Source organism: Tympanuchus pallidicinctus, unplaced genomic scaffold (genome assembly GCF_026119805.1).
Source record: "Tympanuchus pallidicinctus isolate F22 unplaced genomic scaffold, pur_lepc_1.0 scaffold1, whole genome shotgun sequence".
Taxonomy (NCBI): domain Eukaryota; kingdom Metazoa; phylum Chordata; class Aves; order Galliformes; family Phasianidae; genus Tympanuchus; species Tympanuchus pallidicinctus.
Genome location: NW_026294618.1, coordinates 10706624 through 10732411, shown reverse-complemented (window position 1 = coordinate 10732411; position 25788 = coordinate 10706624). Strand labels below are relative to the sequence as shown.

The following is a 25788-nucleotide window of genomic DNA, read 5'->3' as shown; positions in this document are numbered from 1 at the left end:
GGAAAGGGAAAGAGAAAGGGAAAGAGGAAGGGGAAGGGGAAGGGGAAGGGGAAGGGGAAGGGGAAGGGGAAGGGGAAGGGGAAGGGAAAGGGAAAGGGAAAGGGAAAGGGAAAGGGAAAGGGGAAGGGAAAGGGAAAGGGAAAGGGAAAGGGAAAGGGAAAGGGAAAGGGAAAGAGAAAGGGAAAGAGAAAGGGAGGGAGGGAGGGAGGGAAGGGGAAGGGGAAGGGGAAGGGGAAGGGGAAGGGGAAGGGGAAGGGGAAGGGGAAGGGGAAGGGGAAGGGGAAGGGGAAGGGGAAGGGGAAGGGGAAGGGGAAGGGGAAGGGAGGGAGGGAGGGAAGGAGGCAGGAAGGCAGGAAGGCAGGAAGGCAGGAAGGCAGGAAGGAAGGAAGGAAGAAAAGATTTACTGCAACATTTTTTATGTTTTTATGTTTGTTTGTTTTTTTTTTCCTTATTAATTAGGAAAAAAAATGGAGGAAATAGTTACTTTTTTTGTTGTTTTCCAAATGAGTTATGATAACACAGACTTAGGGGGCTTCCTTAAGGAAAAGTTTGGAAAAGTTTATGAAAAGTACAGAAAATCGTCTTTTTTTCTTTTTTTTTTCCCATCTCCTTTTTTTTCCTTTTCCATCAACATTTGCGAGGCATAAACCTCCACAGCATTTTTCAAACCAACACTGGAATTGACAGGAGATGGAACCAGAGAACCACAGAACACCCCGGGTTGGAAGGGGCCCATAAGGATCGCTGGGTCCAATTCCTTCATGCCGCAGTTTACCACTCTTCGAGGTCCGGGGCTGTGCTCCGCGGTTACACAGGGAGCTGCCCTCACTTCTCGCTGCCTCTGGGCTTCGGGTGAGGTAGAAATAAAACAACTTTGGTGGCACAGCACGGAAAGGAACCACTTCCCCCCGCAGCACGCGGGGACCCATCACACCTCACAGCACAGCCGTCTATTCGCCACTCCAGCAAATGAGCGGCGGCGAATCGATAGCGGATCAATCCCGTTCGCGGTGTCACCCAGCGCGCGTTGCCGCCGCACAAAAGCGGGGAGGTGAGAGCCGAACGCTCACTTCGCAGCGACCCGCGGCGGAGCGCGCAACCTGCGCCTCTCGCCCGGCAGCACCCCCGACCCCCGGAGCGCGACAGCGCGGGGACTGCCGGTAGGTGGGCTGCGACTGGGAGAGGCAGAACGCGCTTTTTGGGGACGGGACCCACCGGGACGCGGTGCGGGACCCGCACGGACGGCGGCAGCTCGGCTCCGCCCGCCCCGCCGGGAAGGTGCCGGGGATGCCCGAGGCCGGGGTGGGGACTCGCCGGAGCCCGCCCGCCGCCTTCCCGCCCCCCCCGGCAGCTCCCGCGGAGCGCGGCGGAGGCGGGCGGAGCGCGGCGGAGCCCCGCGGCCCCAGGTAGGCAGAGCCCCGAACGGTTCGGATGGCTTCTCTGTGCGCTTTGCGGGACGAACGACCGGCGTGGAGAAGGAGGAGAAGGAGGAAGAGGAGGAAGAGGGAGGCTGCAGCTCGGTGTCGGGGAGCCCCGCTTCCAGCCGAGCGACGCCCGCAGCTCCCCGTCTCCCTCACGAAAGAGGCGGCCCCGGCGGTGGGCACCGCTTCGGCTCCTCGGAGGGGACGAGGTGATGCCGGGCGGCCGCTTCTAATGGGCTGTGCGGGAGCGGATCGATAGGGAACGTCTCCGAGTCTCTTTCACATTGCAGAGCTCTGCCTTGCCTTTTAAAAATGCATTTAGATAGAAAAATGAAGTCGGTTTGAGGAGCCGTGGATCACTAAATAGCTATGGGTGCAGAAATGGGAGAGAAGTCTCTTTGCATGGCCAATGTGAGGCAGAGTTACCGAGTTGGAGATAGTTTCCCTGATTTTAGATCTAAGTGGATCTTATCATAATAAGGACTTTTCCTAAGTGCTTCTGTAAGAGTGCAAATCCTCGCTGCTCCGTCTCTGGATTCCCAAGCAGTGTGAGCTAGCCTTGTGCCAATACTCTTTTTTACCTAACTGGTTATTCTGGGAGCTGCACTCTGAAGCACATTCAGCCAGGAGAGGTGAACCTCAGGATCAGAGTAGTGGCAAGGTATTGATTCCATTAGCAGAACTTGCAGATCTACCCTCAGATCCTTTGTAACGTAGTTGCTTTTGCAGAATTAAAGTTCTCCTCGGAGCATCTGTCTCTGGCTGAGGCCAATAGATGGCATAAGTTATTCAGACTAACATACAAAGAAGATCGAGGAGGTAGGAATGCACTTTGTACAAGAGCCTGAGTATTTGGTGCAGTGGTGACTTTTTAACTTTGTAGGTTGCATTTGCTGTCTCCTGCTGAGAAGCTGCCCATCGCAGTGATGTAGAGAGCAGTAATCATTTGTGATGAGAATTGACTTTGTTTTAATACAGAACTGCATCTTTCAAAACTTTCACTGTCCCTGGAGGTTTTCAAGGAAAGGGTAGACACTGTGTTTAGTGGTGTTGTTTAGTGGTATGGTGGTTCTATTAGATGATCTTAGTGGTCTTTCCAGCCTTTATGATTTTATGATCTTCTCCTTGTTAACTTATACTTGTCCAGTTTTCACTGTTTGGAAAGGTTGCACTTGGGGCAATGGAAGACAATTGGCAAACTGGGGAAAAACATCATGGATTATGTATCTGAGCTTCTGCTGAGACAGCACTGTGGATAGGCAAAGAGAATTTTATGTTCTGAAACTGGGTAAATGATTTATATGTGTGTTGGCAGCTAAATTATGATAAAAGAGCTTTCACTGGCAATATCTATACCTGGCTTTTGGGCGGTTCATGCTTTTGAAAGCTTTTATTTTTATAGAGGTACAGTATCATTAGTTTTGTGATTTTTTGTTGTTGTTGCTGGTGGTTTTTTTTCTTCTCAGTTGCAGGATTTGAAGATTGGGAAGGCTCCAGAAATAATATCATAGTATCATAGAATGGCTTGGGTTGGAAAGGTCCTCAAAGACCATCCAGTTCCAATATCCAAGTTGCCTGGTTGTTTGCCTATACCGGATGAAAAGATTTGCTGAAATTGATCTTAAAATAAGTGAAATCTATATGTATTGACAACAAAGGATGTTACAGCTCTTTTTGAAGAGACTTTCCTCCTTGAACACTGTATCTGGTGCTGAGACAACCAACAAAAATAGTAGGAACCTTTCAACTTCCCATTTGCGTTTGTGGACAAAGAAGCAGATATCAATAAAGGTGGAATTGATGCAGACTTCACTGTGATCCCTAGGGAAATACAGTCTAGATGTTTTCTTAAAATGTTCTTTATACAAACAGAGTATTCCTAAGTAAAGCATTTATTTGCTCACTCTCTCTAGGATCACAGGACAGGTTCAGCCTCGGAGCAAAACAAAGTTCAGCAGTGTCTGAGTTCAGCTGCAGGGAAACTCACAGGGAGACGGCTGGGCTTTCCCTGTCCTGAGCATCTGGCAAGCCCCCAGCACAGCCTGTGCTGGGCATGGTGCTGCCCTGCACTAGGACAGCCGCCAGTGCTGCTGCCACTGCATGCTGTGTGCTGGGAGCTGGGTGCAGCCCTTCCTCTGCCAGCTGAGCGCACTGAGCCCCACATGCTCCCAAGTGTAGCAAATGCCAGCTAGCAAGGAGTGCATGTGAAAGACAGATGCTCTGTGTAAGCTGACGTGAGCTGGAGTTGGAGCGAGCAGCAGAGTTGGGCAGCATCTTTCCTAGCAGCCTGTCCATCCTCCTGGTTACTTGCAAGTGGGTTGTGGCTAGGTTTGCTTATTCTCCTGGAATCCTTTCTGGCTCTGCCTAAGCTCATTTGTTTGCAGCATGCGTCCTAAAGGCTCTTGGTTTAAAGAACTTGTTTACTTGCTACTGGGGCACATATATTAAAAAGCCCTGCTCAAGGCTAATGACTAGAAACAAGACTCAAGTCTCCAAACTCGCATCATTCTCTGCTTTGCAAATTTTCAGTTACGGGATCCCTGCCAAGGACACATAATAAAACAGACCTCATGAATAAATGAAATGTATTCCACTAACCTGTGGATATTTTCTTCTAATCTTGCCATTGCCCTCTCTATATATTCTTCTTTCTTGTTCTCCTTCCATACTTTTCTGTTTAGCTTCTTTCTTCTTTTCTGGAATTTGCATTCCCCTTTGTTATTGATATCATCTTATTCCCTTGCTATGTTGCCTCTTTATTTTCTGAGTGGAGAACACCTGGGCATTCTGGTGTCTGATTACCCTTCTCTGGTTCTGTGCAGAGGGACAAATCCTCAGCTGAGATCCACTGTCACTGACCTGTTGCAGGCTCTGCACTCAATGGCTCTGCACCAAGTCATCAGCTGCACCAAGACACGACCCTCATTTGCCTTCTCCATTCTCCATCATTCATTCTTTGCTATACCTCATTCATTTCCTTCTGTGCCTGTTTTGTTTTCTATATTTTACTAATACTTCTTCTCTTTGCACTCTACTTTCCATTATATTTGACTCTGTTCTATTTTGTTGTGTCTTCTTATCATTCATAGCATATCTGAAGTCTGAACAGTAGTGTGCCAAACTGCTGTCATCTTTTATTTGTGGATAACTAATTCATTTTTTTTCTTAAAAAGAAGATTCTGTATATGACAGTTGTGTGTAATGGTTTTGTTTTGTTTTTCATTCTGCTCTACATTACATGACTTAAAATATTTATCTTGCTTGTCGAGGGAGAGGGTGTTGATTGTGGCTTTAATTTGTGCCAGAAGAGGTGCAGGTTGGATATTAAGAAAAATTTCTTTGCAGATTGAGTGGTGAAGATTGGAACAGACTGACCAAGGTAGTGATGGAGTCAGTGTTCAAGAAATGTGGAGATGTGGTATTGAGAGAAGTGGTTTGGTGGGATGGTGGTGATGAGCTGATGGTTGGACTTGATGATATTGGTGTTCTTTCCAACCTTAATAATTTTATGATTCTATGATTTTCTCTTCTCCATCTTTTTATCCACAAACTCTCCAGCTCATTTTCTCATCCTTCATAGTGAAATGCCTCACCCATTTTGCCTTCACATTTCTGGGAGGTCTGAGCTGAGAGCTCCGAAGTTACCCTCTTACAGATGTGAAGAGTTGGGAGATGGCCCATGGGGAGGCCCCGATGGCTCAGCTCTTGCAGTGCTTCCACCAGCCCTTAGGATTTCCTGCTGTTCTGAGCAGCCAGCACTGGGAGCTCTGGATAAGACTCTTGGAATAAAGGCTAATCAACGAACTTTTCTTTTTTTTCCCCCCTATTTTTGTAAATGTTTTGGTCTTGCCAGTCTCTTAATAAAAACAACAAAAAAGGCACATGGGCAAAACAGAGTGGGCTGCTTTAAGGAGGACTGGTTGTTTATCATGGGTTGTTTATCATTTAAAATAGAGTTTTGCTTCCCCTTTCTTTTCTCCAGTGTCGTGCATTCTTGTCCTTTGTTCATCAGTTCAGACAAGAAATTTAGATGCCAGCTGATATCTTAGGAGCTGGTTAACCATGCTATGTGTTTAATTATTCCAATGCAGTGCTGTTCTCACACAAGACTCGGAGCTCAACCTGTGCAGTGTGTGGCTGGCCTCCCTCCTACAATTGTAACTAAAAGCAAAGCAAAAACAGAGGCTTTGTAGCTTTGGGAATGCTGAAGTAGAACACACTGACCTGCTGTGTGACACTGAACAGGTCACCCCTCAAGTCTGATGTTCTGCTTCCAAAGAGTGAAGCTGAAGGCATCTGCCTCCCAGCACTTCTAAGTTAATAAAGTTCTACAAGATTTATGGACAGAAAATGTCTTGTATGTAAGTAGTCTTGTAAAACTTCATATTAGCAATTTTGATGTCTCATAGAGGGAGCATTTTATGTTTCTCTGTGCTTTATTTTCGTTTGAGCCTAACAAATTGATTGCTGCTGTTGATATAACCATAGGTAGGTTACCTGTGGGAGGCAGAGAACCAAGAAAAAATCTATGAACAGTTTTGGTTTGCATGGAGGAGTTAAGACACAGTCTGGGTAGTTTGATGATAACTGGGGACACTTCTGATAACTCTGTGCTTCTCTTCTACCCTTCCTTCCCTTGAATTGATGCTGTTTACAGTTAGCGATGCTAACTGTACAGGTTGCAGCTTGAAAACTGATGCTGGGGGAGGAGGTACTGCAGAAGTGACTCTCACTCCTGGCTTCAGTGGGAGAAGGATTGACCTCATAGTCTGTGAGATGCAGTGATTATTGTACAATATTACTTTAGTGTACAGTTGCTATCAGTTGGTGTGTTTATGGCCAGCAGGGAGAGGGATGTGATTGTTCCCTTCTTCTCTGCCTTTCGTGAGGCCCCATCTGGAGTACTGCGTCCAGGTCTGGGGCCTCCAGTACAGGAAGGAGTTGTTGGAGTGGGTGCAGAGAAGGGCAATGAAGACAAAGGGCTGGAACACCTCTCCTGTGAACAAAGGTTGAGGGAGTTGGGCTTGTTTAGCCTGGAGAAGAGTAGGCTCTGGGGAGATCTCATTGCAACCTTCCAGTACCTGTGAAGGGAGATAACAAGTAGGAGAGGAACCAACATTTTACATGGTCTGACAGTGATAGGACAAAGGGAAATGTCTTTAAACTGAAAGAGGAGAGATTTAGGTTAGGTATTTGGAAGAAATTTTTTACTTAGAGAGTGGTAAGGTGCTGGCACAGGCTGCCCAGAGAAATGTTATGGATGTCCCGTCACTGGAGGCATTCAAGGCCAGGTCAGATGGGATCCTGGGAAGCCTGGTCTAGAGGACAGCAACCCTGCCCATGGCATGTCTCCTCAAATTAGGTTGGCCAAAAGGCCAATTTGGCCTTTCTATGATTCTATAATTTAAGTTGTGGTGCAGAGGATCAGATATGTCCCGAGGAAGATTTATTTTATAGGAGGTTTTATTATATATTTTCTCTCTGCAGATATCTGAATCACTGCAACTGCTGTTGTAACTGGATCACAGTTCTGAAGCTGCTTTGTAATTTTATGAACTCTGTTTATTTCCAGTTGAAAGAACAAATAGAGCCATAAGTTTGGCTTTGATTTTAAAGATAGCCAAGCCACTACTGCAACCCAAATTTAGATCAGTCCTTGGTGTTTAGCACTAGCTAATGACAAGCACTGAGTGATGGCTTCAGCATGACATTTTAGTAATACCTTTTCCCTGAATGAGCTGCGGAATGGTTACTGCTTATTACACTCTTCTTAAGTTAAGAAACTTGATGTACCTCCCTGTCCAGCACAATGTTGACACTGAAAAGGACAGCCAGTGTGGATCAATACTGCTCTTTTAATTTATCTGTGAAACTGGTAAAAGTTTGAGCTGAGCAATAAGGATAGCATGGGTCCTCGGAGATATTTTATCTCTTTGTCTTCAGTCTGGAAATAGTAATAATGTTTATGGTCACATTTTCATGTAAAATGCTATTTTCAATGAGTTGTGCTTTTTCTCTTACCGTTTTCTGTTATACCAGGCACAAAACTATTTCCCCCCTCATTCTGATTAATTGGTTAGGATGACAAAAAGTGCAAGGACAAGCCAGTTCCTTGAGTTTCCAAGTGCATTTGACACAAGTAGTCTGTGGCATACACTGAAACCTGTGAAACTTAAAAGAGCCTAATGTTCTGGCAAGGCTGAATAGATGCCTTGTCCCTGGATGTGCTTGAGACCAGGTTGGATGGGGCCCTGAGCAAACTGACAAAACCATAGGACAAAGGGAAGTGGTTTCAGACTAAAAAAGGGGGGATTTAAAGTCTGGATATAAGAAAAAAGTTTTTTACAGTAAGGATGGTGAGGCACTGGCACTGCTTGCCTAGAGATGTTTTGTATGCCCCATTCTTGGAGACAACCAAGATCAGTATGGATAGGACCCTGAGCTCCTGATGCAGCTGCAGATGTCCCTGTTTGGTGCAGGAGAGTTGGATGGGGTGCCTTTAAGGGTCCTTTCCAACTCAAATGATTCTATGATTCTATGATCTGCTCTTGATTTAGTGGTTGGCAACACTGCCATGGCAGGGTATTTGGAACTAGATGATCTTTGAGATCCCTTCCAATCCAAACTATTCTGCAATTCTATGATTTTATAATTCTGTGCAATCACATGAGATTCCTCTGGCATCTCTGATGGTTGCTGGCTCTGGACTCATGACTTGGATCTCAGAGGCATTCAGGCATTTTTCTCTCAGCAATAAATCCTAGTGATTACAGCCTGTAGCAAGTGCTTATGTATTCAGATTCAAAGTCTGAACATTACAGGTCTTGTTTTCATCTGAGGTATTGTTAATAGAATTAAAACTGTATTGAGTACATGGTGAAGTGCTTCATTCAGATGTAAGCCACAAGAAAGGTAATGTCATTTGCCTTCTTCCTCCTAGTGAGTTGTACATTTGTTCTGCTGCTAAGGCCAAAAAAATCAAAGGGTTTTTGCTTAAAGTGGTGCTTGGTGGTGCTTTGCTTTAAGCAGCAGCCTATGAAGGGAAACTATCAACTGAAAACAAATGTGTATTGTTCTTAGTTTCTTCTGATGCATTGAATGTGCTTAATGAAATTTAATTCTTGCTTTGAAGCTATTCTGTACTTCAAGACTTCAAGACTTCTACTTCAAGGAAAATCTCTGAAATATGAGTTCTTTCAGCTGAGACTGAAGATGGAAGACACTGATCCCACAAAAGTTTGTGTCTGCTTTACTTGTGGATGTGGGTAGTGAAGCAGGAACATAACACTGCTCAATTTAACACAAAAATTGTGTTAAGCAAAACACTGATGGAAAATTTATCTCCTTGAGGGAGGATATGTAGTCCGGTTCTCAGATCTCTTTCTGGATCTGTTGGTAAATTGCTGCCACCCTGGCGTGGCTCCTTTGAAATTCTTTGTGCTCTTTGTGGGAGGCTATGAATTTGTCTAGCTAAAGTGTAACCCAGTCAAAAACCTGGGAAACCCCTTGTCTTTTTACAGTCCTCAGCAAAACCTCTGCTGATTAAGGATTTTGCCCAGCCATTTGTATGGGTTATCCTAGGCATTAAAAAACTGCTTGTAGAAATAGGGCAGGAGTAGGCAGGCAGGGAAGGGATGCTTCAGTCTACTGAAATTCTTTCTGATTTGGTTTGTTGTCTTAATTTGTTCTAAACTTTCTGCCATTGAATAGCAATGGTAAAAATTTCCTGAGTAACTTTAAAGGGCTCAACATTGAGTCGTGGGTTGAGTAGATGGTGATGCTGCTATGAGCTGTGTAAACACATTTGTTAGTGTTGCTAGAATGCAGCCCGTTCACACAGTGCCTCTAGTATTTCACAAGTGGTGCCAATGTCAGATATAATTTTTCATATGCAAATCCAAGTGTTAGTAGCTACTCAACACTTCCTTAAAAAAAAAAAAAAAAAAAAAAAAGATGGATAGTAATGCTGACAGGTACTGAGATGGATTGCGCTCATAGGCTAATGCTTATTCAGAGAAAAACTTATTTGCTGGCTATCCCATTTTTTTGCATGCAGGAACAATGTCTCAGCTATTTCTCTGAATAGTCAATTGAACACTTGTGCAGTGATGCAGTTTTATATCTTAGGCTGTCATATACCTGCTTCACACCTTTTCTGGCAAATATTTTCTGTTGTTAGATGCTATTTGAGGACAGCCAAGTTGAAGTAATCAGGACTGAGGTGGATAATACTACACCAATATGCTGAAAGGATGCTGTTAAAAGGGATTTCAGCTGCCTGGAGAAATTCCATCCAGGTTTCAATAATCCCATGCAGCAGTACAGTCTAGGGCACAACCAACATACCCAAATTGGAAAGAAAGAGCTTCTGGTTAGACAACAGAAAAAAAAAATCATTGTAGGAGGAATCATACATCGGCACAATGTATGCCCAGCAAGTTTGAGAATTCTCTGTCCCTGGAGATATTCAAAATGCACTTGGCCTTGTGCAACCTGCTGTAACTGGACTTGCTCTGAACATTGGGTCGGATAAGATAGCCTCCAAAGTGCCACTTCAAAGCAGATTAGTTTGTGATGCTACTTGGAAAGTCTAGGAGAGGGGAACAAAGTGATGTCCAGTGATGTCCAGTAGCAGAGTGGTGGACTAGAATCCACAGTCCCTGTGGGTTGTCTTTATCATATAAGATTAAATAAACATCTGTTAAAAATTGTTTAGGAATATCTGATCCTACCTAGAGGGATGGAAGGATTTGAATTAGGTAACTCTTCAAGGTTCATTCCTGTCCGAATTTCTGTAACTGCTGATGTATTACTAACACAACCATTTATTCATAAATAAAAAAGAGACATACTGATAGAAATATTGTAAGGAGAGACTATTTAAAACACTTTATCCCAAAGCTAGAACTTAGAATAGAATAAAACTAACATGGATTCAAAGGGAACAGGTAGTCAGTTCAGTAGTTTAGTGCAATGCCATCCACAGCTGAACTGTCCTTTTTGGTATTTTGATGCTGTGGCTAAGTACTAGTGAAAAAAACCTGAGGCTTCTGATGGACAGCAGGTTGGCCACAAGCCAACAGCGTACTCTTGTGGCCAAGAAGGCCAATGGTTTCCTGGGTGCATTAAAAAGAATGTGGCCAGCATGTCGAAGGACATGATCCTCCCCATTTACTCTGCTCTGATAAGGACCCTGACAGAGTGATGGAGCACTGGAACAGGATGCCCAGAGAGGTTGTGGAGTCCTTTGGAGATATTTGAGGTCCATCTGGATACTTCCCTGAGCGACCCGATGTAGGGAACCTGCTTGACCATGGGGTTGGACTCAGTCTCTAGTGGTCCCTTCCAGTCCTCACAGTTCTGTGATTCTGTGCGTAGATTTGTCATTGTTTAGAGCAACTGACTGTTGCAATTTGACTTTGTACACTTTAGAAATATTGTCTTCTGAAAAACAGAAGATTAGGAAGAGTTAATCTCACAGAGGATAAATGAGCAACAGTCCTGTGGTGTCAGGAGTCATCTACACTAAGAAGCAGAGGACAATTCCTGAGACTTCAAAATGAAGAAGAATGTAAGTTTTTCCTTACAATTACAAACTCTAGGATGGACTAATGAGTGGATATTTTGAATATTAAGGTCAGTCTTACTGTCAGTGAGTTGATTCTTATTTTTAACTCTCTGTTCCCCTTCTAAAAGGGGTTAAAAAAGACCTGAATTTCATCAAAATCCTACTTCCTTTCTTAACATGGGAGAATTGTAATAGCTGATTGCAGGTGTAAGTTGCCTTGGTGCAGAGGCTTGTGAGCAACTGATACTCAGATTGGAAACTCAGGAGAATCTTAAGTGGTATATAGACCTCTGCATGAGAGAAAGAGAAAATATGTCTAGTTGCTTACCCCATTATGTCAGGCCTAAGAGATTGCAGTGGTTGGATAGATGTGCAGTTTCTCATCTCTGCCAACACACTGCACCGCACTATGAATGTACAAGTGATATTTAGATTTTCTACTGTTTTGTTGTTATTTCTTTCTTTTTGTTAAGTTTATTTATTTATTTCCCCACTTGGCTATTTGCATAATCTTATTTACTCAGGTAACTAACCTTTCAAATCTCAGCTATCTTTATGAGTGAAATACAATGAGAATGAAGAATTATTTGTAAGAAGTATACCAATATACCTTTATTCCATAAAATTTCTCCTTTGGGGAAAAGTATCAGGGATCTAGGATCATGTATCCGGAGTTTCTGACCTTTAATGGTAACATAAACTACCGATGTGTTTTTATTGTACTTGTTGGAAAAGTTCTTGAATGGGAATAATGTAGGACTCCGCAGAAAATGAGATATGGAATATTGACTTTAAGGAAGGGAAACCTATAGAAATTGTGCTCCTTGCAGAGGTGCTTTTACCTAGAAGTTACCATATGCTGTTCAAATAGTACTTCTCATTTTGAACCTCTACTTCTCATGGAAGCAGGATGCCAAGAATATGACTTAATGCAGAAGATTACTGTCCAAAAGTTAATCTGGAGAGAGTTTCTTTTACCACCAAACTATAGCAATGTTGACTTGGTTCTAACAATGCCATGTGCATCTTCTCATCTTAAATTTTTCTGTGAACTTCAGCAATTAGGATAATACAGCTCAAGAAAATGAGTATCTTTTGCTCACTGTGAAAACTGACAGGTGTCATAATACAGCATTGTGACTACTTAATTGGTGGGAATTTACAGGTAGATTTTCAAGCAAACACATTTTAATCTGTCAATTTCACTTAGTTAAGGTGGATAATGGTCTTTTAATTTTATCTGAGCAGACTATAAATTGCTAAGCTGTTGGAAACATAGAGAAGTGCCAGTCTTGTTAAATGTCAGAATGCATGTTATCCCCAGGAACTTGTTGGGTTAGGATGAGGATACCTTTTTCTTTTTCTGACTTTTTTTTTTTTTTAATATCATCTTACAAGATGACATTCTGATAAATGGAATTCTTTTTATGTAAAACAGTTCAGACCACAAACCATGTTCCCAAGGAAGTTTTTGTCTTGTTGATGTTACAGCTGGCAGCTTTCATTTGCTCCTTTCTTATGCCTGCCCCTTGGCCTATACTCAGTCCTTGCCAGCATTGATTCTCACAGTGATAAACAGCCAAATTTCACTTTTTGGGAGGATTGATTTTACCTAATGCTACCCATACCCAAGTTAGACATCTTACAAGTCATCTGTGTTGCTTATCTAGTTAATATACAGAAAATTACTTTTCTAATAGGTGATTCACCACACCTGAAAGTATGTGTATAAGATCTGTGGGATGAACCATAGTCTGGAGTGGAACATTCCTATATTGTTGCCTATGTTCTTTCACTTTGAGTTTCTTCCTTGCAATGCAGTCTTGTGAGGAAAGTGACTTTTTTTAATGAAAACAATGAAAACTTTGTTTTAAAGACTGTTTTTTCCACAGGTCCAGATGTTGAAATGATTTTACATTTTATTGCCAGCGGTGCTCTTGGAAGCTGCTGTTTTCTTTCTGTTTTCCATTTCATTCCAACGATGCACAGGCATATGGTGCAAGTTCAATTTCTGAAAATCTGTTGACATAACGAAATCGAACAAGGGATGAATTTGACCAAGTAGGTTTACATGGTGGTAACTTCAGAACAATATTTGGCCCTGGAGACTTCAGCGCAAACTTCATTTACCTGAGGTCTTCTGGGAGGCTGAACTTAATCCATTCCAAGAGAAATGTAGCTGCAGGACTCAATTATTTTTCACTGCATTTTACTGTAATATTCTGGATAAAGGATGTCACCACTAATAGAATATATAAAATAAATTACAACTAAGCAAATAATTTAGCTGATGAATTTATCCTCGTTGCCTCACAGTGCATCCATATCCAAAGAATGGTTTCTTTGGATGTTCACGCTATGTGTGCTAAATGACTTACTTTCTTCTTTCACTTCTGCCTTCACAGACTCCAAATGATTTTGCAGTGAACTTTACAGAGTCAAATATTACAAAATGGAGTTGGGTACAGCTAATATCACAATGAGAGAAGTTGCACAAAGTAATATAGTATCTTTTCAGACTTAATCATGTGTGTTCAGGCAGTTATGACTATCCAGCTGACGGGCATTAACTTAAGTCATACTAAATGGATTTCAATTCAAACTTTAACTGTGATTGTTCTACTGTGTTCAGTGGGTCAGAAAGCATACATGGCAATTTAAGGTGGTGCATTATCCAAGTATTTGGTCTACTTAGTGTGGTTCTAAATCCCTAAGTGGTTTATGTAGTGAAGTACTGCATAGTCTATCCCACCATGAGTCAGTTCAACTTCCTTTCCTTTGTGCCTGGATAATCACAGACAGATTAGTGCTAACAAAAGCAGAAATTGTCCCAATTTGGAATTACCAATAGCTGAGGCACTAGCATAGTTAAATGTGCAGTATGTTGTAAAAGCTTCCATGTGGGATCTCACTGACTACAGAGACTTTTTGTAAAGAAAACTTAGAAAGAGAAACTTTCCTAATGAATAAATTTGTGATATGGGGTTCACATCCTCACTAAAAACCTTTAGGGGATTTGATCTCAAAGAGGTTGGAAACCACAGCTCTTCACTCTATGTTATACATCCATGGTGTAGCAATCTCAAAGGGACCATGTACATAGAATTTGTCCCTGTGGCTCTTCTTTTGTAAGCTTTAGGGATTTCACAGCGTGCTAAAACCCCAGAAATTTGCTATCCCTTTCCAAGCCAGACAATGGGTCTGTGGCCTCACCAACAATGTACTACTGCAGAAGCGCTGGCTAAAGCCCATCTCCATATTCGATTTGGAAGTGCTGAATCCTGTTGCTTTGTTTTTTATTCTAATGTTTATATCCTTTTCACACTGCTTTCCTTATGACTGGTTTTTATTTGGCCCTCGAGCTTAACATTTGGAACTTCCATTGCATGATTTTGTTGTTTTTTTTTTCTCTTTTTTAGCTTCTCAGAGAATAATGTTGATTGTTGCAATAAGCATCTTTCTTTCGTGTTTCATTTCATTTTCTATTCTATATAAGTTCTTACCCAGTAGCTCATCAAAACAACTGAATCAATTAAAGCAACCAAGTAACTAACATCTGCTATGTGTTTGCTGCCTCTGTAAGACTCTCCTAGAGCAAGAAATGTGTGCTTTGGAATGGTTAGCGGTTTATTATGTTATATATGAATACTGGTTTACAGAAGGCCAGATCAGAGAGGTTTTAATGATGTTCTTGAAGTGGAGAGCTGCAAAGTTTGTGCTAGCTCTGTATTCTTAGGAGGATCATGATGCAGGCTTTCCTCCATGAAAGCACTGTTTGAAGTGGAGCAGAGTTTTATCCTTGGGTAAAAAGATGAGTGAGTAAAGGACTCCCTTGAGTAGAGAGCATGTTGTGCTGGGAGAGAAGTTACCATTTGTGGTCTTTGCCCCAAGGCTGGTTGGGGCAAAAACTTGCTTTCTTTTTGTAATAGTTATCACTCACTCCCGATAATTTTAAATCTTGCCTGTTTTTTGTAGCAGTAGCTCACACTCTAGTGCTCTCCTCTGAATGAATTGCTGAAAGTGGAGTTTTACTCTCTGAAATTAATCAGTGAATAGAGCCAGCATGGTGTTGAATCTACTTTGACCTCCAGTTATCCCAGACCCTGAGAAATTTTAGGAGGAATTTATACTGATGTAAAATCACAACTTGGCTCTTGATCCTGATTGGAGCTAATTATCAGCTGATAATATCCTTCTGCCCTTCGTCTCTGAGTGGAAATCAGTGCTTTTATTTTATGTCTTAATCATTTGTAAAAGCTGAGCCTTGGGAAGCACTTGGAGCAACTGTGTTTTACACTCATTCTGTTAGCTAGTAAATACCTGTCTTCAAACTACATTTTAAGTTGTAAAATCACTTTTATGTACCTAGTTTATCATCCTGTAAAAACTGGCTGCTCTCCGTCTTGCTTAGTTGGAAAGCAGTGTGTCTCATACATTTTTGTTTTCAAGAACTTTATTTTAACTGCATGATAGTCTATGCACACAGTAGAATTTATGATGTTTCCAATTAATCTGGATTTAAGAAAAATGTTTAAAGGGGCTTGCAGTGTGGTTAAAAAAAAAAAAAAAGTGCTGTTTTTCAGTTTTCAAAATGACTTTCACTACAGAAATAAAGATTATTCTGAATACAAAAATGATTTTTCAGAATTAATTGACAGAGTAAATATTTAGCTGCAGCATCTTATGTGCCTGGTTTTTGAAGTCCTATAGGTGTCAGTAGTTGTTGCACACAAGAGGAATATCACAAGGTTTGCAGTAGCTTTGGTTTGACTGACACCTGTGAACAAGTATTAGGAAATACAGGCTTGTAGGATTAGACTCCACGCTCCTACTTACATAAGGAAATTGTGGAAAAACAATACAATGAAAGTACTGGAAAGAGAGAACAGTTCTGAACAGATCTCTAACAGTGCTTGTGGCAGTCCTAAAAACAAACCCTTGCATGTGAAGATGCTAAAGGTGAAGGGAATGAGTAGGTCGTGGCTTGGAATATCCTTTGGAACCTTCCTCTAAACACAACCTTGAATCTGTCTTAAATCATTCTTTGAAATGCTGCCATTGTAAGATCCTGGTGATCTATTTTCTCTGCTGTTCCTCTGTCTGGAAGGCACTGGAGTGGCAAGAAGACAAAAAAAGCCCTTTCCTTCATGGGTGTTGCAGGGATCATACAATCACCAAGGTTGGAAAACACCTCCAAGATCATTCAGTGCAACCCTCCACCTATCACTAGTGTTTCCCAATAAACCATCTCCCTTAGTACCACATCCAAACATTTCTTGAACACCTCCAGGGATGGTGACTCCACTGCCTCCCTGGGCAGCCCATTCCTGCACCTGACCACTATCAGAGAAGAAGAATGGATTTGCTGCTCCCCGAAATAACAGGTGTTTGCTGTCCACCACAGAGAAAAAGAAATCATTGCATTTTACAGGTACTGCACGATAGTCTCTGTTGGAGAGATTCAAATTCTGGTTGATAAGACTCTTGTAGTCACTTTTAGTTCTTTCTCTCTCAGAATGATCTAAATCTCAATTTCCTTCTTCTATTGGCATTTAGTAGAAAGTTTGGATCCAGTTTTGTTGAGTTTTCCCATTTCTCTCTTTTGCTATAATCAAAATATGATAAGGCCCATATTGCACATGAAACTTGACCCTACAATGAGACAAGGTGCTATTACCTTAATATAGGTCCTTCTACTGTAGGCTGGAAAAATTCTGTAGTTCTGTGGAACCTTTCCTCCAAGGCAAGCAGTCTTTTTGGATCCTCTTATGTTGTATGACAGACTTAGGATCACTGGAGAGTGGCTCCATCTCCATAATGCATCCAGTTCAAAGTCTTTTTTTTTTTTTTAATGTAAGAGAGAAGTCAGTTTTGCACTAGATGGAAATGCCTATGAAATTGCAAAGCAAATTACTTTGGGTGACTGACAGGGCTGGGCTGGCAGTGGTGTAGATGCAGACTTATCCCTGTTCAGGCTAGTCACAGTTCATTCATACCAAGAGAACAGTTCATCTCAGTCAAGCCTTCACCACAAGACTCCATTATTTCATCTTTTATGTAGAGGTACAGCAATAATCTGTAAAGATATCTACATGATATCTTTACAGATTGATGCAGTAGGCAAAGGAACTCATCTATTAAGACAAGTACCCAAGGCAGAATGAACGTTAAATTCTTTTGGCTGACTAAATAAAGGTTGTAGATTTATTTTTTTTCCCTTCTTGATTCCTACTTGTTCTGGTGGTATAAGGTGGGACTCATCCTTGAGATCTGGTGTCTGAACCATCCACCTTAACACTTACTAAAGACCAGGAGTGATTTCTATTTGAAGAATTTTCTTTAACATAGAGAAGCATTGATGTTCCTTTTTAATGTTTATGTACAGTGCGGTTGCAGACATGGCTCACACACCATGAACAAGGAAATAGGTACAACCTTCCATAGATATAAATTTAATGACCTTCTTAACTGAGTCAGAAGACCTCAAGGAGCAACAGAAAATATTCAGACTCAAATCAAAACAGATTTCAAATCTGAATAATAATTGAGACTAGTGCAGGAGACACTGAAAAATAGACAGGTATAGAAAATGTCAGTTCACTGAGTAGCTTTTCCAAGTCATTATAGAGCACCCAAACAATATTTTTGCATGATATGAATCCATCAGTTAGCACTGGAGGATTACAATGTTCTCTTGTCATAATTAAAATTAATTGTCTTCCCTATTAGATTGAAATAAATTAGCTTAGTACACATTAATTAATGTATAAATGTCAGAGTCAAAATTTTTTTATCTCCTGATGATCACAAGTCATATACAATCCCATGACAAGTGTAAGACCTGCCAGTTGCCTGAAGACTATGGTTTCTTAACAGGAATGCAAGAACTAAACTCTTCTGGAGAATTTAATATGTTTTCTAGTAACTATAACTGCATTTTTTAAATGCTATCTGCAGATATTCATGTATGTGCTGAGGTAAATTTTTTGTAGAAGTTCTATCTCTGGAAGTTTGTTTCCAGAAATGACATTTCAGCACCAGCTTCCCAGCATTACTATAGTGGCTGTATCCGTACTGTGGCAGAATAGGAAGAGCTTCTGGAGCTGACCAAGGTTGTAAGATTTGGGACACTCCAGGTGAGTAAGAACACAGAGAACAAAATGCAGTGAGGGAGTGCAGACACCCAGATATGGGCAAGGCAAAACTCTGAAGTCAGGGATCAGGAAGCTTCAAATGCACGTTTAGTATGTATTCACGAATACAGAATGCTCTTCTGTGGATGACTTCAGAAGGAAATGAATTGGTGTTACAACAGAAGTAATTGCAGTTCATGCTCATGTGGATAATGCTGAAAGTAGTGGATTATAAATTGCCAGCTCATTTAAATCAGTACAGCTCTACTGACACCATAATTGAGATGCCTGCTCTTAAGCTTTGCCCTAAGTGTTCTGATGGATTGTCAAGTTTTCTTTCTCTCAACCGAAGATTTCCAGCTGCACTGCAGTAAATCTATGAAGTATTAATGTCAATGTGATAGTAATGCAGAGACTGATTTACTAATAAATTAGGCATTCTTCCGCCACACTAGAAAAATTTGAAGAGTGCTAAACTTGAATCCATGGCTTTCAAAAAGCTGAGCTAAATCATCAAACTAAACCCACTTCTGTGAAATGCTTAATAATGGTATTCATAATTTTTGTTTTGTTTCATTTTGTTTTGTTACAGAATTTCATAGTAGTTGGAGATGGAAAAAAAGAATGTGTCACGAGAACAAAACTGAAGTAAATGATCTAATAATATTTTATGTTCTTTTTAGGTTCAATGTAATCTTATTGGGCACCAGCAGTGGAACTGTTCAAAATGGTTTATGGTGAATTTTTCCGCAGACCTGGCAAAGATGCAGAACTTATCAATTTGAATGTGGGTGGCTTTAAGCAATCAGTGGATCAAAGCACTTTGCTCCGATTTCCTCATACCAGACTTGGGAAACTTCTCAAATGCCATTCAGAAGAGGCTATTCTAGAACTATGTGATGATTATAGTGTTGCAGATAAGGAATACTATTTTGACAGGAATCCCTCCTTGTTCCAATATGTTCTGAACTTTTACTACACTGGCAAACTTCATGTCATGGAGGAACTTTGTGTCTTTTCCTTCTGCCAGGAAATAGAGTACTGGGGGATAAATGAGCTGTTTATTGATTCCTGTTGCAGCAATCGGTACCAGGAGAGGAAAGAAGAAGGTCCTGAAAAAGACTGGGATCAGAAAAGCAATGACAGAAGCTTTGACTCCTCCAATGAAGAATCATCCATATTTGATAAGGAGCTGGAAAAGTTTGATAATCTGTGCTTCGGTGAAATAAGAAGGAAGATCTGGGTCAGAATGGAAAATCCTGCATACTGCTTGTCTGCCAAGTTAATTGCTGTGTCCTCCCTGAGTGTTGTCCTGGCATCAATCGTGGCCATGTGCATTCACAGCATGCCCGAATTTCAAAGGCTGGATGCCAATGACAGAGAGATTGAAGACCCTGTGCTGGAAGCTGTGGAGATTGCGTGCATCATCTGGTTCACTGCTGAGCTAGTGATCAGGCTCATCACCGCTCCAAGTCAAAAGAAGTTCTGGAAGAAACCATTGAATATCATTGATTTTGTCTCTATTATCCCATTTTATGCCACCTTGGCTGTGGACACAAAGGAAGAAGAAAGTGAGGACATTGAAAACATGGGGAAAGTGGTGCAGATCCTGCGGTTAATGAGGATATTTCGCATCCTGAAACTGGCCAGGCACTCTGTAGGACTGCGGTCTTTAGGTGCTACTTTGAGACATAGCTACCAGGAAGTTGGACTTCTCCTTTTGTTTTTGTCTGTTGGGATTTCTATTTTTTCAGTTCTTGTCTACTCAGTGGAGAAGGATGATGACTCTTCAGAACTGCACAGCATCCCCGTTTGCTGGTGGTGGGCAACCATCAGCATGACTACTGTTGGTTATGGGGACACTTACCCAGTCACACTTGCTGGAAAGCTGCTCGGCACCTTATGCATTATCTGTGGGATACTAGTGGTGGCACTTCCAATCACCATTATTTTCAATAAGTTCTCTAAGTACTATCAAAAGCAAAAAGATATTGACCCAGACCAATGCAACAATGATCGCAAAGAGAAATGTAATGATCTACCTTATTTTAACATTAGAGATATTTATGCAAAAAAGATGCACTCATTCATTTCAAGCCTTTCCTCAGTAGGAATCGTAGTCAGTGACCAAGATTCAACAGATGCCTCCAGCATCCAGGATATGGAAGATGTTTATCACACAGCTACTTTAGATAATGGTGCAGGAAAATGAGTGGAATCACCTTCTCTTTTCCTCATTTTTCTTTTCTGAGTCCTGGTAAACATGGACTTAAAGACTTCAGTGAATTTATTAAGTGCATTTAATTCTCAGGGTACTTAACTCTTAGCCATATTTGGACATTCTTTGCTCTGAGGATGCCATACAAGCTTTGTCGGTTATAGGAGGCTTTAAAATATGCCTCATGTGGTAGTTTGGTTTTTACACAACAAGTGATATGTATTTTCTTTGAGGAAAAAAGTCAGGAAAACAGTTTTAAATGTGAGGTCATTGTTTCCTGCAGCAATATGATAGCTTACACAGAATCTTGCTGCTGTTCAAGTAGATGTATATTGCAAACACATAAAACCTATGGCACATCAGTGGAGTTTGTACTGAAAATATATCAGAAGAAAGAAGGAACTATCTACATGTAAAGCTGTGCTCACTAACACATTCATGTAATCCTGGAATTGGGAACCAACTTGGAACAGAAAATGTATTGGTACATAGTGTTCTTAATCCATGGCAGCATATTTATGAATTTCTTTCCAAAAGCACAATGCATTCTTATTTTGTTAAAAAAAATAATTCCATTGTGCCTATATTTTTCCCAGTGTCCCACCTCTAGCATGGACAAGCTCTGTCAAGTCCTGAAGGTTCTAAACCACGTGCACCAGGATGAAACTTGAGGCCTAAGGCCAGCCAGGAGCTTATTGTACCTTTTAGCCACCATCTCTGCCATTGCAAACCTGAGCTGTTTCAGTGCCTGGAGAGGATCCTGCTGTGGTTATGACTTCCTCGGAGGCTTTGTTTTGTGGGCACTGAAGTGAACTGCCATGGTGGACTTCAGAACTTACTGCTGCGTGCTGTCAGCTCTGCTCCTTTGCTGGAGGAAGTTGCCTCAGTGGGTAACAGCAAACATGAGCAGCATCTTGCTGCACTGGTTCCCAGTCCAGGGCTTTAATGCCAAGCATTGGAGATGTGTGGAAATGCTCTCCTGTACTATGTATTTCCCTTCAGCGGTAGGGTATGAACTGCATGTGGGCATGCATATGTTAACCTATTGCAGGTCATTTTCTGAAGCTCATCTGTTGGGGATGGCAGCCGTCCTGGCTTGTACTGTGGGCTGGAGCAGTGCTCGTGGCCTGGCAGAGCTCTGCAGCACTGTGTGTTCCTCTTCTCTCCAGGGATTTCTTATGCAGCCAGCTAATCCTGCTGTGCTTCAGGCTGCACTTTCCAGGGGTACGTGAAGGAAAAGCTGGCACTGAAAGCCCCCCAACCACGGAATGCTTAAGAAACTTCGGAACCTCAGAAGTCAGTAATACTTCTGAACACTCTTTTTTTTTTTTTTTTTTTTTTTTTTTTTTTGGTAGTAGATGCTGGGCAGTGAAGAATCCAAGCTACTGCGATGTTGATGTTTTGCTTAAAGAAAGACTTCACTGGTTTTTTGTTGTTATTATTGTTTTTTTATATCAATCTCTAATGGGCTGAATCCTGGTAGCCCTTAGTCAGTCTCTATGCAGGCAGATCAAACACAGTAGGAGTTGACTTCAAGACTGAATAAACCCAGACGGGAGCCCATTTCTAGCCTCTGCAGAGTAGCTCAGAGGGCTGTTTTTTCAGGTGTGTATCAGGATTTCTGTTGTAAAGTACATTGAGTTGCACTGATACTTGCTGAGGCACAGAGCTCCAACCTCTTTGCAGGTCAGTGAAACAAAAGAGAACGGGATGGACTACCTATATCTTGAAAAGAGGTGTTCTTCAGGAGGATTGTGCACCAGTATAGTTGAGACTATATGTGAGACTTGGGACACTTTGAGTTTTGCAGAAACTTCACAATTTGGATTATTATTGGCTGAGTGTCTTAAGGGTATGTGATGCTTCACAGGTAATCAAAATTAATTCTTCCCATTGTAAATGCAGGAAAACCAAAAGGGAAAGTTAGCCTACATGTGTTTTGTTCTTAGCGAACAGTTAGCATTACAAAGATGCAATGATATAAAATAATAAATATGTATGTGCATATGAATGTAATAGGAACCAGCAGAATAACAATATAAAAATTGCTCTGTCCAAAGAAACTCTCTTGGTGTAATCCATATGTAGATCATGTTGTTGAAATTTAAAAGCAATGAAAAAATATTGTAATGCAACAAAAACAGCAAGAAATTTGTATTAAACAGCTGAAAAAACCTAGTATTGAAAAATCTCTTTTTGTATATTAAGCATTACACAGAAATGGTACTAAACAGTTATTTGTCATAAATTGAACTACCTTTGATCAGTCACATAAGGATGTGGCACAAAGTTTCTCTGCCTTTTTCCGGATAAATTGACCTTGCACTGCGGTGAGGCATGTCTTTTAGACTGTGTAATAGGAGGGAACCCTTTTGCCATGCAAAGTGCTATTTTGATATCTGTGTTTTTCAGAAAAGGCTTTGTTGTAATCTTTCTCCTTTCCCATAAATGAGAGCAGGGTGTGAGCTGAAAGGTGCTGCTCTCAAAGCAGAACGTCACGTCCTGTAATGTGCAATGGTACGAGAAAGTAACACAGATCTCGAGTACCATAAAAAGCAGATGAGAGTAAGTACAGAGATGCTGGGTGGTCTTTCTGCTGGTGGAAGTTTTACTAGAAGAATTTTCTATCAAAAACTGAACATAAGTGTTGACTTGTTTCCTATTAATGTCCTTTTTTTGTCTAGAGTTGCGTATTATCAAGAAATAGTATCAATGGAAGGCAGATTATCTTTAATGCTTTTGTTATTCCTGTACCTTTTTCCTGTATGCTTTTCTCTTTAAAAATGCTGCTTAAATTCTCTCCATCCAGCTGCTGTTTCAGATAAAAAAGCACAGAAGAGGTTATGTTCAGACACGTGTCCCATTTTGCATGGGAGGGAATTGCTGGTCTTTAAACAAAACAGCTTCCTGGCACATCATTAGTTTCTTTGTCTTGATGGCAAACACCGCCCTTTTGCTATTCAGTTTTTCCACAGCAGCATCCATCCTTGTGTAGTTCTGTCCCAAAGCAGTGTAGGAAGGTTTATGGCCCAGCATGCTCCAGCTCATGCTGGGAGCAGCTCTGCACTGCCACTGCTCTCTGGTGTGTATTATAGGAGCTGAAAGGCAGATGTGGAGGTGTAAGAAAAGAAAGCTTTCTGAGTCCAGAAGGACATCTCTCATTCATCTGGCTGGCAGCAGGTAAAGCTTAGCTGAGGTGAAATGAACAAACAGTCTTGCTGTTTATATTGGCACCCTTTTGGGTTGTGCTTTTTTTTTTTTTTTGGAGAAAATGTCACATAAATCAGTGTGGCATAAAACAGTGGCAGAGCCTAAACACCAGCTAAATAAATGATAGCACATCTGTGCTAAGCAAAGTAACAAAATATCTGCTACTTGTTAAGTATAATTAGTTTCAGGCACCATAATGCAAAATATTAACTATTTAAAAAATCAAAGAACGCTGAAAGTGTCAGGCAGGTCTGTCTGGTAAGAGCAACATGCGGTCTCGTCTGGGCTGGGATTTTGTGTATTAATGCATTTATTAATTTCCACACATCCTTAATGAGCAGAGCAAGTGACAGAAACACTAAGCTGCAGAGAGCTTCTCTAATGTTTTTTGATTAGCTGACAGTGCTTGCGAAGCTGCTAATACCTCTTCATCCACAAAAGGACAATTCTCAAACAAAATCAAAACAACCCTGTGCTAGAAGTGCAATTTGTGTTTGATAGCAGTAGCTCAGCTGCAGTCGGTAAATACTGCTGTCTAGTGCTCTATAGCTGCAGTGCTGCTGCTTGTATTGCTGAGATGTTTATGCTCTGTCAATCAGGAGACAGCAGATGCCATTAAGCCATCTCAGCACTTTCCCACTGCACCATAATTGCAGTATCTCTTCTAAGCATTCACGACTTGCTGAGACTTTTTTTTTTTTTTTTTTTAATTTCTGTAAAGCTGTTGTTAATTTTTCATGATGGGCCTATGGTCCAAATATGATCTAGCAGAAGTCACTGTGTGCCTCTAGATAGAATCACAGAATATCCCAATTCGGAAAGGATCCATAAGGATCACTGAGTCCAACTCCTGGCTCCACAAACTACCATCCAAAAATCAGACCCTATGCCTGATAGTATTATCCAAATGCTCCTTAAACTTTGACAGCTCAGCCCTGGGGAGCCTGTTCCACTGCCCATGCCAAGGTCTGGCAATCAGTGGATATTGCACCTGCACATTCATTCTTACTTTTTTGGTTTTGAGGTGCTAGTTTTTTCAGGCTTCTGAATGTCACACACAGAGACAGTCACAAAACAGGTACAAATGTGCTTTTCAGAGTTCTCCGTTGTATGCACACTAGAAGCACGTGTAGGAATGTCTGTCCCATTGAGTGACTGGAAGTGTTTGGTATAGGTTAAAAGATTTTGCTATTTACTTCCAATCTGGATGTTTCCCTCCCACCCAGCTGAAAAAGGACAAACAGCAGTAATTCTTAGTTAAGGAGTAAAAAGCAAAGCTCCTTTGGCTGTTCAGTATAATTAGATTCAATATCAAACATGACTACTTCCTTGAGGAACAATCTACACGTCATTTCTTTTTAATTAATATATTGGAGAGGGAAATTTTTGCTTGAGATATTGGAAGCAATGCAGATTGAGGGCTCCTTCATCTCTGTACACATTGATTTTCCAAAACCTCATACACCAGTGGGACAGGGAGACTTTACAGGACCCCTGACAGGTCCAAACCTGCAGACCAAAGACCTGGTTGTGGAGGAGGTTGTGGAGCAGGGCTGATTGTGGAGGAGAACTCATCTCTGGCTCTGGCTTAAACGCTGTGCTAGGAATGAGCTCATTAACTAATTCTGTGTTCTGCTGATTAAAAGCAGTAACACGTGGTGACTTGCTGAAGTGATCTGCTTTCACTGTTTCTTTAAGACTTTTCACAGAATGACCAAAGAATGTGAATTGTAATGTAATAGCATTACAATGGTTTCGTGTCTAGTTATTCTCTACTATTTAATAGCATATGTACTGAGTTTCCTAGTTATTTTATGACATGCATTGCTGTTTCCACTGCACAGCTTGTTATAACTAGCACACAACTGTGCTGGAGATTGTTATGGCCTGATTTAGTGTCATTGTTCTAGGAGCTCTTTTGAGTCAGCACAGGCAAGGGCACCCTGGGCCGCATTCGCTTCCCCCAACTTCAGCTATTGTGTGGCTGGTTCTTTGGGCTTCCTTTGCCAACAGACAAAAACAGACCTCTTCAGGACACAGCACATCTGGTGTGTTCAAAGGTCCTGACTGAAAATGGGAGAAATGTCTCTGTTGGATATGCAGTAAGAAAGCAAAGCAATGGCCTGAAGTTGTGTCTGGGGAGGTTTGGATTGTATATTAGGAAAAATTTCTTCTTAGAAGGAGTAGTGAGGCACTGGCACAGACTGCCCAGGGAGGTCACCATCCCTGGAGGCATTC

The 25788-nt window shown here is 41.4% G+C and overlaps 1 protein-coding gene across 5 annotated transcripts in view; it reads left to right on the top strand.

Annotated features, from left to right (window-relative positions):
- Positions 1–1322: 1322 nt before the first annotated feature.
- KCNS3 (potassium voltage-gated channel modifier subfamily S member 3) overlaps positions 1323–25788 on the top strand; it is a 65375-nt gene continuing 40909 nt past the window's right edge. For 2 of the 5 annotated variants that reach the window (XR_008208052.1, XR_008208051.1), the window contains exon 1: positions 1355–1406. Coding sequence is in view for 2 of the 5 variants with exons in the window: in XM_052688511.1 (XP_052544471.1) it covers positions 18850–20334 (1485 nt within the window). In the remaining 3 variants the exon portion in view is untranslated. The other 3 variants (XM_052688511.1, XM_052688521.1, XR_008208053.1) reach the window with 3 other exon arrangements.